This window comes from Mustelus asterias, chromosome 16 (assembly GCF_964213995.1).
Source record: "Mustelus asterias chromosome 16, sMusAst1.hap1.1, whole genome shotgun sequence".
NCBI classification, from domain to species: Eukaryota; Metazoa; Chordata; class Chondrichthyes; order Carcharhiniformes; family Triakidae; genus Mustelus; species Mustelus asterias.
The window spans coordinates 77,278,913-77,294,880 of record NC_135816.1 but is presented as its reverse complement, the minus strand read 5'-3'; the positions used below and the strand labels follow the sequence as shown (position 1 = coordinate 77,294,880).

The window sequence follows — 15,968 nt, the reverse complement described above, 5'->3', positions numbered from 1 at the left end:
TGTGGGAGGAAACCGGAGCACCCGGAGGAAACCCACGCAGACACGAGGAGAATGTGCAAACTCCACACAGACAGTGACCCGAGCCGGGAATCGAACCCAGGTCCCTGGAGCTGTGAAGCAGCAGTGCTAACCACTGTGCTACCGTGCCGCCCTCTGCCCCCACAGCTCTCTGTAACAAGGATTTCCAAAGACTCTCAACCTCTGTGAGAAGAAATTCCTCCTCATCTCAGTCTTAAATTGGCACCCCTTTATTCTGAGACCATGTCCACTGGTCCTAGACTCTCCTCTGAGGGGAAACATTCTCTCAGCATTTATTCTTTCAAGCCCCTAAAGAATCTTATATGTTTCAATGAGATCATTTCTCAATCTTCTAAACTGCAATGAGTAGAATCCCAACCTATTTAACAGTTGCTCACGTTCCTGCAGCGTATCAAGTAGACAACATTGGCCGAGTTGCAAGAGTAGGTACCGTGTACCTGGTAGATGGTGTTCTCACGTGAGATGATGGCATCCGTGTTGATGATCCGGCACGTCTTGCAGAGGTTGCAATGGTCGAGAAGAATTTACTCATTCATCACCATGCATCAGAGGTTCGGTTAAATAGTCACTTTAATGCAAAGTGAAAGATTTAGTACCTGATTATTTTGAACTAGTTTATGGAATAAATCAAATTGCTAATCCCTTAAATGTGGTACTGTGGCAGTTTAAGTATTTCATTTGTAATTAAATGAATTCATTTAAATCTGATAATATGATACTTGCACCTTTGTAGAGCTTGGTGGGTAGGCCATGTAGTGCTGGCTGCACGATGGAGCAGAGAAAGCTTGCAGTTCATCTTGTGATTTATTATTAACAAGATCATGGGAGATATTGCTCTGTCTCTGCACCCTGCCATTTTGTTGTGAACACAAAGCATATTTTGTAAAACCTGAACTGTAATGACAAAATTGTTGGGCTGGATACCGGCCTACAATTCTATTGTTGAATGTTTCTTTAGATTTAATCTTTAAAAAAAGTTATTTTTTAATAAAAAGCAGAAAGAAACATAAAGGTCGTTCTCTGTAATGGACTGATGTGATCACTCATGGACAATATATTCATTACAAGTGACAATATTCTTTTCACTTTGTTGTCTCATTCAGCAATTTATCACTCACTGAAGATATGTTTTTATGTAATGTTTAAATTCAACAAGTTGTAGAGATGCTTTTTACATCTTTATGCTGGGCGTTAGCGAGACATAAAGTAGATTTTCAGTATCTGTCATATACAGTCTGTATACTGGCAGCAGTTAGATTTATAAGAGCTGTCTTTATTCAAGAGGCTGGCTGCAGCTCATTCAGCAGCATAAGGTGGTCAGTTGACCAGTCATCCTCATTCCAGTGGTGTGCTAAGTTATCCACTGTGCAGTTCACAGCAGGCTTCTATCAAATCAAGAGATTTAACTGAAGTGAAGCTGAACCAGATGATTTATTGTCAGTTTCTTCAAAATGGGATTGTTCCTAGACAAATAAAACTTGTACGAAAAAGGCCCATTAATAGGGTGGTATCCTGCAATCAGCAATCCAGCTCTAAATAATCAGATTACAAGGAGCATTGAGGATTCTAGTTATCGGTCAGATACAGTGAATTCTCGTACTTTTGAGCTCCTTTTGATGAGTATACGAACATATGAATTATGAGTTGTTGGCCACTTGGCCTCTTGAGCCTGCTCTGCCAGTCAGAAGATTATGGCTGATCTGATTGTAACTTCAACCCAGCATTCCTGCCAACCCCCAATATCCTTTTACCTCCTTGTTAATCAAGAATCTATCTAGCTGTGTCTTTAAAAAATATTCAAAGATTCTATTTTCACTGCCTTTTGAAGAAGAGAAATTTAGAGATTCACGACTCTGAGAGAAAATATTTCTCCTCATCTCTGTCTTAAATGAGTGACCCCTTATTTTTAAAAAGTGACCCTTAGATCTAGATTCTCCAACAAGAGGAACATCCTCTCCACATCAACTCTGTCATGCCAGGATCTTAAAGGTTTTGATCAAGTCACCTCTTACTTTTGTAAACTCTAGTGGATACAAACCTAACCTGTCCAACCTTTCTTAATAAGACAACCTGTCCATTTCTGGTCTCAATCTAATAAACCTTCCCTGAACTGCTTCTAATGCATTTATATTGTTCTTTAAATAAGGAGACCAATACTGTACACAGTATTCCAGATTTGGTCCCACTAATTCCCTGTGTAACTGAAGCATAACATCCCTACTTTTGTAATCAATTCCCCTCACAATAAAAATAACATTCTATTTACTTTCCTAATTACTTGCTGTATCTGTATACTAGCCTTTTGTCATTCATGCACCAGGGCACCCAAATCCCTTTGCACCTCAGGGCTTTGCAGTTTCTCACCATTTAGATAATAAGCTTTTTATTCTTCCTGCCAAAATGGACAATTTCTACAGTGAAGACTGATGCAAAATAACAGTTTGATTTGATTTTTTTTTTGATTTGATTTTTTGATTTGATTTATTATTGTCACATGTATTAACACAGTGAAAAGTATTGTTTCTTGTGCACTATACAGTCAAAACATACCGTTCATAGAGAAGGAAACGAGAGAGTGCAGAATGTCGTGTTACAGTCATTGCTAGGGTGTAGAGAAAGATCAACTTAATACAAGGTAAGTCCATTCAAAAGTCTGACAGCGGCAGGGAAGAAGCTGTTCTTGAGTCGGTTGGTACGTGACTTCAGACTTTTGTATTTTTTTCCCGAAGGAAGAAGGTGAAAGAGAGAATGTCTGGAGCGCGTGGGGTCCTTAATTATGCTGGCTGCATTGCCGAGGCAGCGGGAAGTGTAGATAGAGTCAATGGATGGGAGGCTGGTTTGCGTGATGGATTGGGCTACCTTCACGACGTTTTGTAGTTCCTTGCGGTCTTGGGCAGAGAGCAGGAGCCATACCAAGCTGTGATACAACCAGAAAGAATGCTTTCTATGGTGCATCTGTAAAGGTTGGTGAGATTCGTAGCTGACATGCCAAATTTCCTTAGTCTTCTGAGAAAGTAAAGGCGTTTGATGGGCTTTCTTAACTATAGTGTCGGCATGGGGGGACCAGGACAGGTTGTTGGTGATCTGGACACCTAAAAACTGGAAAACTCGACCCTTTCTACTTCGTCCCCATTGGTGTAGACAGGGGCATGTTCTCCTTTATGCTTCCTGAAGTCGATGACAATCTCCTTCGTTTTGTTGACATTGAGGGAGAGATTATTGTTGCCGCACCAGTTCATCAGATTCTCTATCTCGTTCCTGTACTCTGTCTCGTCATTGTTTGAAATCTGTCCCTTAACGGTGGTGTCGTCAGCAAACTTGAAAATCGAATTGGAGGGGAATTTGGCCGCACAGTCATAGGTGTATAAGGACTATAGTAGGGGGCTGAAACCAAAGTCTTGTGGGGCACTGGTGTTGAGGATGATCGTGGAGGAAGTGTTGTTGCCTATCCTTACTGATTGTGGTCTGTGAGTTAGGAAGTTCAGGATCCAGTCGCAGAGGGAGGTGCCGAGGCCCAGGCCACGGAACTTGGAGATGTTTCGTGGGAATAATAGTGTTGAAGGCTGAGCTGTAGTCAATAAATAGGAGTCTGACATAGGTGTCCTTGTTATCTTGGTGTTCCAGGGTTGAGTGCAGGGCCAGGGAAATGTGGACCTGTTGCAGCGGTAGGCAAACTGTAGTGGATCCAGGTAGTCTGGGAGGCTGGAATTGATTCGTGCCATGAGCAACCTTTCAATGGATGTCAGAGCCACCGGCCGATAGTCATTAAGGCACGCTGCTTGATTTTTCGTAGGTACCGGAATGATGGTCGTCTTCTTGAAATAGATAATGACCTCAGATTGTTGTAAAGAAAGATTGAAGATGTCTGTGAATACCCCCCCGCCAGCTGATCCGCGCAGGATCTGAGTGCACGTCCGGGTACTCCATCTGGGCCAGTTGCTTTCCGTCGGTTGACTTTCAAGAAAGCTGCTCTGACATCTGCAATGGTGACCCCAGATACAGGTTCATCCAGGGCTTCCAGGGTGGAGGGCATGCTCTCGCTGACCTCTTGCTCAAAATGGGAGTAGAATGCATTGAGCTCATCAGGGAGGGGTGCGTTGGAGCCAGCAATTTTACGTCTTCATCTTGTATCCTGTTATGTCTTGCAGACCTTGCCATAGTCAGCGGGGGTCGGTGTGGCTAGCCTGGGACTCTAGCTTGGTCCAGTATTGTCTTTTGGTATCTTTGATGGATCTCTTTCGGTTGTATCTGGCTTTCTTGTATAGGTCAGTGTCACCTCACTTGAACACCTCAGACCTGGACTTCAGCAAGTAGTGGATATCCCTGTTCATCCATGGTTTCCGGTTGGAGAACACATGGATTTGCTTCTTTGCACACAGTCTTCTACACACTTACTAATAAAGTCAGTTACTGTAGTGGCATACTCATTCAGGCTGGTTGCAGAGCTTTTAAATACCGACCAGTCCACTGACTCCAAGCAGTCCCGTAGGAGATCATCCGATTCCTCAGACCAATATTGCACGACTTTCTTTGATGGATTCTCCCACTTCAGTTTTTGCTTGTAAGCTGGGAGCAGGAGCACAGCCTTGTGGTCTGATCTGCCAAAGTGTGGGCGGGCGATAGAGCGGTAGGCATGTTTGATATTTGTGTAGCAGTGGTCTAGAATGTTTGGGCCTCTGTTGGAGCAGGAGACGTGCTGGTGGTAACTTGGTAGTACGCTCTTGAGCTTGTTTAATTCATCAGCCCTACTTTCCATGACCAATTCCACAGGCGTACTTTCTATAGGAACAATGCTCACTTTGTCAGCTCTTTTCGAATATAAATAGCTCTAGAAACTCTTACCATACCATAGAACCATAGTAACCCTACAGTACAGAAAGAGGCCATTTGGCCCATCAAGTCTGCACCGACCACAATCCCACCCAGGCCCTACCCCCATATTGACCCACTAATCCCTCTAACCTACGCAGCTCAGAACACTATGGGTCAATTTAGCACGGCCAATCAACCTAACCCACACATCTTTGGACTGTGGGAGGAAACCGGAGCACCCGGAGGAAACCCACGCAGACACGAGGAGAATGTGCAAACTCCACACAGATGGTGACCCAAGCCGGGAATCGAACCCAGGTCCCTGGAGCTGTGAAGCAGCAGTGCTAACCACTGTGCTACCGTGCTGCCCTTTATATTATGTCTTTATATTACTGGCTAGCTTTCCTCCAGTTTTACTCTAGTTTTTCCCTCCTTACCAATCTTTTTGTCATTCTTTGAGGGGAGGTTCTTTATATTCTAGCTAGCTCTACTTTCATCCCCTTGTAATTACCCTTATTTAAGTTTAAAATAAGAATCTTGGAGGAACTTTTCTTCCCCCTCAAATGGAATGTAAAATTCTACCATATTATAATTGCTGCTACTAAGGTGTACCTTCACCGTGAGGTTCTCAATTAATCTTATCTCTTTACAAAATACCAGGTCTGGTATAGCCTGCCCTGTGGTTGGCTCCAGGGCGCTCTGTTCTAAGAAACTATACAGAAAACATTCTCTGAATTCCTCATCTCGGCTACCTTTGCCCATCTGATTTTTCCAGTCTATATGTAAATTAAAATCCCCATGATTATCACTGTACCTTTCTGACAAGCTACCGTTATCTCTTCCTTTATACTTTGAACTACCATGTAGTTACAATTAGGGAGACTGTACACCACTCCAACAAGTGACTTCTTGCCTTTATAATTTCTCACCTCAACCCAAAGAGCTTCTACATCTTGGTTTCCTGAACTTAGATCATCCCTCTCTAATGTGCTAATACCATCATTAATTGACAGAGTCACCCCTCCATCTTTTATTAATTTCTTCTCCTTTCCTAAATGTCACACACCCTTCAATATTCACGTCCCAACCTATGTCATCCTGTAGCCATGCCTTTGTTATGGCTATCAGATTGTACTTAAAAAAAAATATCTGCGCGATGAGTTCATGTTTTGTTTCGAATGCTATGCCCATTCAGATACAGAACGTTAAGTTTTGGCCTTCAATATTTTTGTAGCATCTAGCCTTATCTGCTGATTTACCCTTAGATTTGTACTCTCTGTCCTTTCCTCTCACGGTCTGTTTATCATTTCCCATGTTAGACCCTTTCTCTCTTGCCCTGCCTCTTTGGTTTATCACATCTTCACAAATTTGATCTCTTCTCCCACTATTTAGTTTAAAACTCTTTCTACTTCCCTAGTTTCACACTGGAGTATGGCGACTCGGGGATTTTCACAGTAACTTCATTGTAGTGTTAATGTAAGCCTACTTGTGACACTAATAAATAAACTTTAAACTTTAAAACTTTAATTATGCTGTTTGTGAGAACATCAGCCCCAGCCCGGTTCAGGTGTAGACTGTCTCACCAATATGGATCTCACTCTCCCCAGTACTGGTGTCAGTGCTCCATGAATGAGAACCCACTTCTCCCACAGCAGTCTTTGAGCCATGCATTCATTTCTCTGCTTTTATTTTTCTTATGCCAATTTCTGTGTGGCTCGGGTAATAATCCAGAAATTATTACTTTTGATGTTCTTCTTCTGGTGCCTTGCTCCTCAAACTGACTGTGCAGAACCTCCTTCCTCGTCTTGCTTATGTTATTGGTACCTCATGGACCACAATAACTGGATCCTCCCCCTCCACTGCATGTTTCTCTCCACCCCTGAACAGATGTTTCATACCCTGGCACCAGCCATATGGACTCTCTCATTGCTGCAGAGAACAGTGTTAATACCCTTTCACACTAACTTCATTGTGATGTTAATGTAAGCCAACTTGTGACACTAATAAAAAAACTGTACTGTCCCCAACTGTCACTACATTCTGATATGCTCCCTCGATCCCTAAATAGCATCCAGCACCACAGTGTCATGGCCAGTCAGCTCATCCAGTCTGCAGCCCGCACTCTCAGCCAAACAAGCTGAAAGAACCACAAACCTGTTGGACAGTTGCAGAGGCTGGCACTGCTGATCTCCGGGTCCCCTTCCCGCCTCAGCTGCAGTCACATCCTCCTGTTCTTGACCACTTTTCAAACCAGAAGATCCTATTCTAAAGGGTGTGACCACTCTTAAGAGATGAGAAATCAGGTTCACGCCCGATTTCTCATCTCTCGCGATCTTACAGACACCAGATATCCGGCACAATCAGCCTCCTGCCCATTTCCGGCGAGAGGCTGAATAATGTATTCAGATACATTAAAATCTGTCTTTTACACTGAATTAATGAGTCCAGGCTCACTTGCCACTGTGGCCTCGCTGGGAGAAGTTCTCTCCAGTGAAGAACATGTATGGTCCCCAGTAACGTGGACCAGTCGTGATGGCCTTGCTGGTAGAACTGGAGGCATTTGAGGCCCCTGGGGAGGTTGAGCGCAAGGGTGGTGCCTCTTGGGCAGTGCTAGGGGCTGAGGCCTGAGGGGCGGGGCCAGATGGGGGCACGGCCTACACGGAGCAGGGCCAGACTGGGGCAGGCCGATCAGGTAAGGAGGGGGGGCCCCACTGTCACTCTGCAGACAATTGGTGGGGGAGAAAGGGGGGCCCCCGCTGCCACTTTGCAGGCGATTGGTGGGGGAGTGAGTCCCACTGCACTCTGCGAGTGATTGGTGGGGCGGGAGGGGGGCCCATTGCTACTCTGCAGGTGATCGGTGGGTGGGGGAGGTGATATTCTGGCTGGGGTAGGGCTCGCGAACGGCCGTGGGACCCTGTGATAGCTGCGGGGCGGGACTGGGGGGCTGGAGAGGCCCGACAGATCTCTCAGACAGGTCTCTCTCTCTCTCTCTCTCTCAGACCTGTCAGACTTCTGCTGGTTGCCATTATGCCTGTGCCGTCACAGAGGTCTACACATGCGCAATGGCATCCTCTGCTGCTCCAGCAAGCTTGTTCGCGATCTAAGGCCAGGAATGATTTAGCCCATCTTTTCCTGCACCGTGTAGATAAGATGCTGCATTTGAATGTGCCCAAAAATGAGTCAGAAACTCTCCTGCTTTCAAGCACATCCTAGACTTAGACTATTTTTTAGTAAGTTTCCCCCGTAATGTTGATCCTTGGAAACCTCTTAAGATATAGGGTGACGTTTACAGTTGTGAAATAAGCAACATGGCTGCTTCAAATGCTTTAGTAAAATATAATCCTTAAAGTGGCATATGCAAGTCGCTGTTAACTGATGTGAACTCTCTCTCTGATAGGTATTCCAGAATGCAGTGCAGATTTAAAACCTGATTCCGAGATTACCTGGTTGCTGCTGCTTATGGACATTGAACTTTTAAAATTAACAAATGTCCTTCCTTCCCTCCCTTTCTCCATCCCTTATTTCCTTCCATCCTTCCATCATTCTGTCCTTCCCTCATTCCCCTCCCCATTCCCTTCCCTCCCTACCTCATTCCATTCCCTCCCTTCCCTCTCTCCTCTCCCTCTCACCACTCCATCTCATCTCTTCCTTCCCTTCCCTGTTTACATAAAGACAACAGAACTTTTTTTCAATTAAAATATGTTTTACTGAACATTGTGCTAAAGTAAATTTGGAAAAGATGAGGTAGTTATGAGACATTATGTCATACTGCAGCTGCTAAAGTTAAACGTTAAGTTAAATGTCAACATGCTATCAAAGTTTTGCATTTGTAACATTTTGGTTAATAAATGTTTTACATTAAAGTTTACAAAATTCTACAAATGATTTATTGAAACATCAGAATGTAACATTTAAATAGGAGACCATTATAACTGAATAGCATAATTGAAATAATCAAAAAAGAAATATACTACTGATAAACACAAAGAAAAACAACGGATTATACATCACACCATTTACAACAAGTGGGTGGCCAGCTGCACAGAATAATTAAAAATGCACAAGAAGACGGGGTAGCTGAGGTAGAAGTAGCAGTGTTAGAGGGAGAGGGGAGGGACCCTAATTCTTCCTGCATAACCCCTGAACTCTTACCCATCCACGTGAGGGAACCTTCTGCATCCCTGATGGTGCTACAGCTTGCCCAGCAGCAACTGTAAACATGTAAAGTTACATAATAATCTAGTGCAGATTTAAATTGCATTTTCACTGTTTTGTTTTAAATCTAGAAGCATAGAAAAACTACAGCACAAAACAGGCCCTTCGGCCCCACAAGTTGTGCCGAACATATCCCTACCTTTTAGGCCTACCTATAACTCTCCATCCTATTAAGTCCCATGTACTCATCCAGGAGTCTCTTAAAAGACCCTATTGAGTTTGCCTCCACCACCACTGACGGCAGCCGATTCCACTCGCCCACCACCCTCTGTGTGAAAAACTTCCCCCTAACATTTGTACCTACCCCCCAGCATCTTAAACCTGTGTCCTCTCGTAGCAGCCATTTCCACCCTAGGAAAAAGCCTCAGAGTCCACCCGATCTATGCCTCTCAACATCTTATATAACTCTATTAGGTCTCCTCTCATCCTATGTCTCTCCAAGGAGAAAAGACCGAGCTCCCTCAGCCTATCCTCATAAGGCATGCCACTCAATCCAGGCATATCCTTGTAAATCTCCTCTGTACCCTTTCAATTTTTTCCACATCCTTCCTGTAATGAGGCGACCAGAACTGAGCACAGTACTCCAAGTGGGGTCTGACGAGGGTCTTATATAGCAGCATCATTATCCCCGGACTCCTAAACTCAATCCCTCGATTGATAAAGGCCAGCACACCATACGCCTTCTTAACCACCTCCTCCACCTGCAGGGCCGATTTCAGAGTCCTATGGACCCGGACCCCAAGGTCCTTCTGATCCTCTACAGTACTAAGAGTCTTTCCCTTTATATTGTACTCCTTCATCCCATTTGACCTGCCAAAATGGACCACTACGCATTTATCTGGGTTAAAGTCCATCTGCCACTTCTCCGCCCAGTCTTGCATCTATGTCCACTTATACATATTAAATAAAAAATTAAATTAAAAATGGCACTTTAAAATAACTAAATATAATAGCATTGTCTGGTTAAAGGAAAGAACCAAAAAGTGTAAAACAAACTCTTCAAAATACCTTTATTACAGCTGTCAGATCTGTTGCTTCCTCTATATTACTACTGTTTAAATCTCTTCCCCCATTTAGCATTCCCTTTCCTACCTCATCACAAAGGGGTCTGGCTATTCTGTAACTGCGACCCACTCAGGCCTGTGCAGACTGTCCCAATGCAGGCCTGAGGCTGCTGGTGGAAATGGAAGTTTCTTCGCATTCTTCGAACTTTTTTCTTCTAGTATTGGCGGGCCAAGGCTTCCCACTGATAAAAGGAAGTTATGGGCCTATATATTCTGAACAAAGGTACTTGCTGATCCTAGGTAAAGCAAGACCAATTCAAACCAGTTTCCTTAATTAACTGTTTCAGCTGCAGCCAGTGGTTGGTTCTATCCCTCAACTTAGGTCACTAGATGAGACTTCAGAAGTTAAACAGTACCTGCAGTTAAATGTTAAAGAGAAATACAAACAATATTAGGTTTTTAGAAAAATATTTAAATTTTCCCTCTTCTCACCAAACATCCCCACTCTGTTTCAAGTCGCACTCGGATGTAATCAGAAAAGGCAGTGATGTGGATTCTAGAGATTTGAGGCTGAGATTTGTGCTATTTAGTGTGTGAATCAATGTCAGATGTGTAACCGAAAAAATTACTGATCTTCACCCCCTGTAGCAACTATAATATGTGGAAAAGCAAGATGTTGCTTCTTGAGAGAGAAATGTCTCTCTTATTGCTCTTATTGTCTGGTGATTTTATTCTATATGTACTGGAAGTTCTCTGCTATCAAATGGTCATTTGTCGTATGTGAACTTGCACACTGGGTATTAGCGTTATGTTTAATACTGCTCGTAATTATAACTGTGCCCTAGAATGTCATCGCTGATTCTATGTATGCAGCTCCCAGGAACGGCAGTTTTATGGCGGTCAAATTTGGAAGCTGAGGTTACCCTCTTATTACCACATAGTCTGGGATGAAACTCTTGGATAACATATCATGCAGTATATTTGTCCACTGACATATTCGAAAACTCCAACTTATGAAATTGTTAAATAGAATTGATAGTCTCTGACACAAGTGACACAATTGACAAGTTGTGTAGGCCTCCTTCACTCGGGGAATCAATACATTAGGCAAATTAATTAGGAGGTTACTGAGTAGAATTGTTAAGCTGTTTTTCAGTCTGTTGCAGAATAATGTGTGTTCACGACACTTGGAGGCATTTATTATAGTGCTTTTATCATCCTTGCATGCAAGTTATTTTGATTTAAGATTTAACTTTATTTGTATATTTATGTCTGTTTTGTCAAAGTATAAAATATATATTTATATATAGTTGGTTCGATAAATCATTGCAGTTGTTCTTGAGAGAAAGTGTCAGTTATATATTTGCAATGACTAGACTCAAATGCTATTTTGGCAAATATTTTTATAGCTCTTGTTGGATGCTTTTATAGGGTATGTGGCTGACAAAAGGTTGGTGTGTTTTTACTTGAAATAAATGCTGATTGAGTTATGGACTGTGCACTGAGTGTACTATGTAGTTTGTTCACATCTGAGGTTTTAGGCAATTCAATTTTACAAAAAATCTTCTATTGTTCATTTTAAATATTGAAAGCAACATTTTGAAAGCATCTAGGTATGAAAGAAATGAGGCATCTATGTGGAAGTGTTGCCCAGTCTTAAATTTTGAACTGTTCTTTTTGATGTTGCAGGATTTGGCACAATTGGAAATAATATGCAAGCAACTTTATGAGGCCACAGATCCAGCCCAGCGATTACAAGCAGAAAAAGCCTTGATTGAACTCACTGAGAGCCCAGAATGTCTCAGCAAGTGCCAGCTCCTACTGGAACAAGGAACAGTAAGTTCATTTTTATCCTTGTGTTCATGCCAAAAGAACTAGAATTTTGTTCTACTTTCTGTCCAGTGATTAAGAGGTTCCAAAATCAGTTCCGAGACCAACACAAACTTGAGACAATTACTGCTCCCCTACTGCTGGGACAAGACAACTATTGAAGAAAATGTTTAATTCCCAGTATCCATGTTGTCCTAGCACTATGAGAGATTGTAGAAATTTGAGGGCACTACTGGCTATGCCTGTTTGAATTCTTTCAGATGACACCTATTCTAGTTGTCAACAAAGTGATTAATAATACTGGTCCTTGCTTTTCTTTGAGCATGCTGAATTTTTTGGTGTATAGCATACTCACTTTCTCAGTCTCCATCATAATGGACCTCAAGTACCTGCTTGAAGTTCTGTCCATTATCAAAATAAAACCTCCCACTGACCAGAATGACATGTTTCCATTTCCCACATCCATCATTCTCGGTGTCGTCAAATGATACATATAAAAATGCAAGGACATTACAAAATAGAAATGTTTGTAGTATTGATAAGATTTATTAATAGTATGGTTGTTATTACTGATAATAGTTTATTCACAGTTGTGTGATTTATTAGTAGTAGCAAGTTTATGAATTAACAGAGAAATGCTAAGTCTGCTCCATTCTCAAGAGTGCACATCCTGTTCTATGTAGGAATATTGTGTCCTGGATGACCATTTGTGAATAAAGTGTTGTCAGTTGCAGTAACTGGCATTGCTGTGTCTCAAGCATGAAATTGAGAGCTTCATGGATGTGGTCACTCCGCAGCTTAAGTGAATGCAAGGACAGGTGGAATGCATGACCATCAGACAGTCAAAAAGAAACACGCAGGTAGTGCAGGAGCCCCCTGATTGCATCCACTCTCCAAAATGTATTCAGTTCTGAATACTGATAGGTATGTGGGTTCACCTGGTGAGTTCAGCCAGAGTAAAGTCCATGGCACAAAAACAGAAAATTCTGGAAAATCTCAGCAGGTTTGACAGCATTTGTGGAGAGAGAATAGAACCAATGTTTCAGATGACCCTTTGTCAGAGCTGATTCCAGCATCTGCGGTATTTTGCCTTTATTAAAACTCATGGCACCTTGGGTTGCTCGACTTTACATGGGGGTAAAAGGAAGATGGAAGGATACTAGTGATAGATGATTCAGAGTAAGGGAGAATAAAGTCTAAATCAGAGTTGCTGTGCATGTATGTGAATGAAAATGTTTTAGATATGATTGGTGAGTTGCAGATGCAGATTGCCATGTGGAAATAGGTTTTGGCTATAATAGACACCTCGTTTAAAGAAAGACAGGACTGGGTGTTAAGTGGAGGCTTTGGAAAGGGTGCAGAAAAGATTTACCAGGATGTTGCCTGGTATGGAGGGCATTAGCTATGAGGACAGGTTGGAGAAACTTGGTTTGTTCTCACTGGAACGACGGAGGTTGAGGGGAAACCTGATAGAAGTCTACAAGATTATGAGAGTGTGGTGAACCATAGTTGGTTACCACTATGAGTGCTGAGCCATGGATGGTCAGCACTATGGGTGTTTGTAGATATGTTACTGTTGTTACTGTTGGTGTTAGGGTTGGGCTGTTCTACCTGTTGATATTGTTCTGTGGTACACTCCAGTTGGCTCCGCCTACCTGGGGAAGTATAAAGGTCACTGCACTGCCTGGTGACCCTTTAGTCTGGGATTGTATTGAATATAGTGTGCTCCATTCTTGTTAGTAATAAAAGCCTTTATTTCCCGGGTACAATCTAGCCTCCCGAGTGATTTAATCGCGCATCAATTTTATTACTAACAAAATTTTGAAAAACCATGGAGCAAATGTTGAAACCCGATCGGCTTACTTTGGATCCACGTGCGGCAGGAGCTTCGAACACTTTCGACCATTGGTTAAAGTGTTTTCAAGACTACATCGATGCCTCAACAGCCATTCAAAACGACGCCGATAGACTGCGGGTCCTCCACGCGAGGGTAAGCGACACCGTATACTTATCAATCCGCGATGCCCAAGACTACATAGGGGCCATCGAACTACTTAAGAAACGGTACAACAAACCGCCAAACGGGATCCATGCGCGACACCTTCTAGCCACTCGACGGCGGCAGCCCGGCGAAACGACAGAACAGTACCTGTGTGAACTTCAGCAGCTAGCCAGAGCCTGCAACTGCAAGCCAGTGTCGGCGGCCCAGTATACGAACGACTTGATCCGAGATGCGTTCGTGGCGGGAATCGGCTCGTCATATATTTGCCTTCGGCTGCTAGAGCAAGGTAATCTAGACCTCGCTAAGACAGTAGAATTGGCTGACGCTATGGAAACGGCCTCCAGAAGTCTAGAAACGTACCCCACCGACCACGTGGGAACATCGTGGCAAGTACAGCCACCGACTCTACTTTATTCAGCGGCTCCGAAAAACTGCGCGATTGTGTTTCCAACCTCGGACCTGACGACGGTGGCAGCTCCAGGAGGCCCGCGGTGTTACTTCTGTGGATTGGCGAAACACCCTCGGCAGCGATGTCCAGCTAGAACGGTATTGTGGAAAGAAAGGGCATTATGCCAAAGTCTGCAGGACCAAACCACTCTCCAAACATAGCAGCGCGGCATGTGATTCTCCAGAGCCTGTCTCCTTGTCTCCAGCGTCTTCGAGGTCTTCCACCACGTGCGATTCCAGAGCGCCGCCATTCCTGACGACGGAGACGCAAGACACGTGCGACCTGCAGGGGCCGCCACTTTTAGCGCCACCGACCACGTGCCATCCATGGGCGCAGCCATTTTGGTCAGCACCGACCGCAGACGACCAGCAGAGGTCATCATCATCAACCATCTCAGCTGCCTGCAGTTGCACCCAAGACCCAACGGTGGCGTCAATCATCCTGGACCAGGCCAAGCCTCACAGACTCGACAAGTCCATGATGGGCATAGAGGTAAATGGACGCCAAATTCATTGTTTGTTTGACAGCGGGAGCACGGAGAGCTTCATTCATCCTGACACCGTGAAACGGTGCGGTCTCCGAGTACGGACTGTCAGACAGACAATTTCGATGGCGTCGAGGTCCCGGTCTGTTACCATGCTAGGGAGCTGCGTGGTCAACCTGACGGTGCGGGGCACAGTTTACGAGAACTTCAGGCTCCTTGTGTTACCGCACCTTTGCGCTCCGATACTCCTGGGACTAGACTTTATGGTCCACCTGAGGAGTGTAACCCTGCAGTACGATGGGCCACTCCCTCCACTTTCAGTGGGAGCACAGCAGCCTCCAAATTTCCCAGCGCGCTCCACATGTAGCCTCTCAACACTCAGAATCACCCCACCACCTTTATTCGAGAATCTCGTGGCAGGCTGCAAGCCCATCGCAACCAAGAGCAGGCGTTACAGCGCTGAGGATCGGATCTTTATTCGATCTGAGGTTCAGCGGCTCCTCAGGGAAGGGATCATCCAACCTAGCTCTAGTCCATGGCGAGCGCAAGTAGTGGTGGTTAAAACTGGAAACAAACCCCGGATGGTCATAGACTATAGTCAGACCATTAATAGATATACGCAGCTGGATGCGTATCCTCTCCCGCGCATATCTGACATGGTCAACCAGATTGCGCAGTACCGGGTGTTCTCCACCATTGACTTGAAGTCAGCTTACCACCAGCTCCCCATTCGCCCAGAGGACCAAAAATACACGGCCTTGAGGCGGATGGTCGTCTTTATCACTTTTTAAGGGTTCCCTTTGGCGTCACGAATGGGGTCTCGGTCTTCCAGTGTGCAATGGACCGAATGGTGGACCAGAACGGGCTGCGGGCTACCTTCCCGTACCTGGATAACGTCACTATCTGCGGCCATGACCAGCAGGACCATGATGCCAACCTCCTTAGATTTTTACGCACTGCGTCTCGCTTGAATCTGACCTACAACAGGGAGAAGTGCGTATTTCGCAAGCGCCGCCTCGCAATTCTCGGATACGTGGTGGAAAACGGGGTCCTTGGCCCTGATCCAGACCGTATGCGTCCCCTCCTTGAACTTCCCCTGCCCACTAGCATCAAAGCACTGAGAAGATGCTTAGG

The 15,968-nt window shown here is 44.3% G+C and overlaps 1 protein-coding gene across 1 annotated transcript in view; it reads left to right on the top strand.

The window, feature by feature from the left end:
• Positions 1-10,807: 10,807 nt before the first annotated feature.
• The window catches only part of LOC144505369 (ran-binding protein 17-like), a 1,005,849-nt gene continuing 1,000,688 nt past the window's right edge, over positions 10,808-15,968 (top strand). Inside the window, exons 1-2 of the mRNA XM_078231487.1 lie at positions 10,808-10,867; positions 11,760-11,906. Of these exons, the coding sequence (XP_078087613.1) occupies positions 10,808-10,867; positions 11,760-11,906 (207 nt within the window). The remainder of the gene's footprint in view (positions 10,868-11,759; positions 11,907-15,968) is intronic.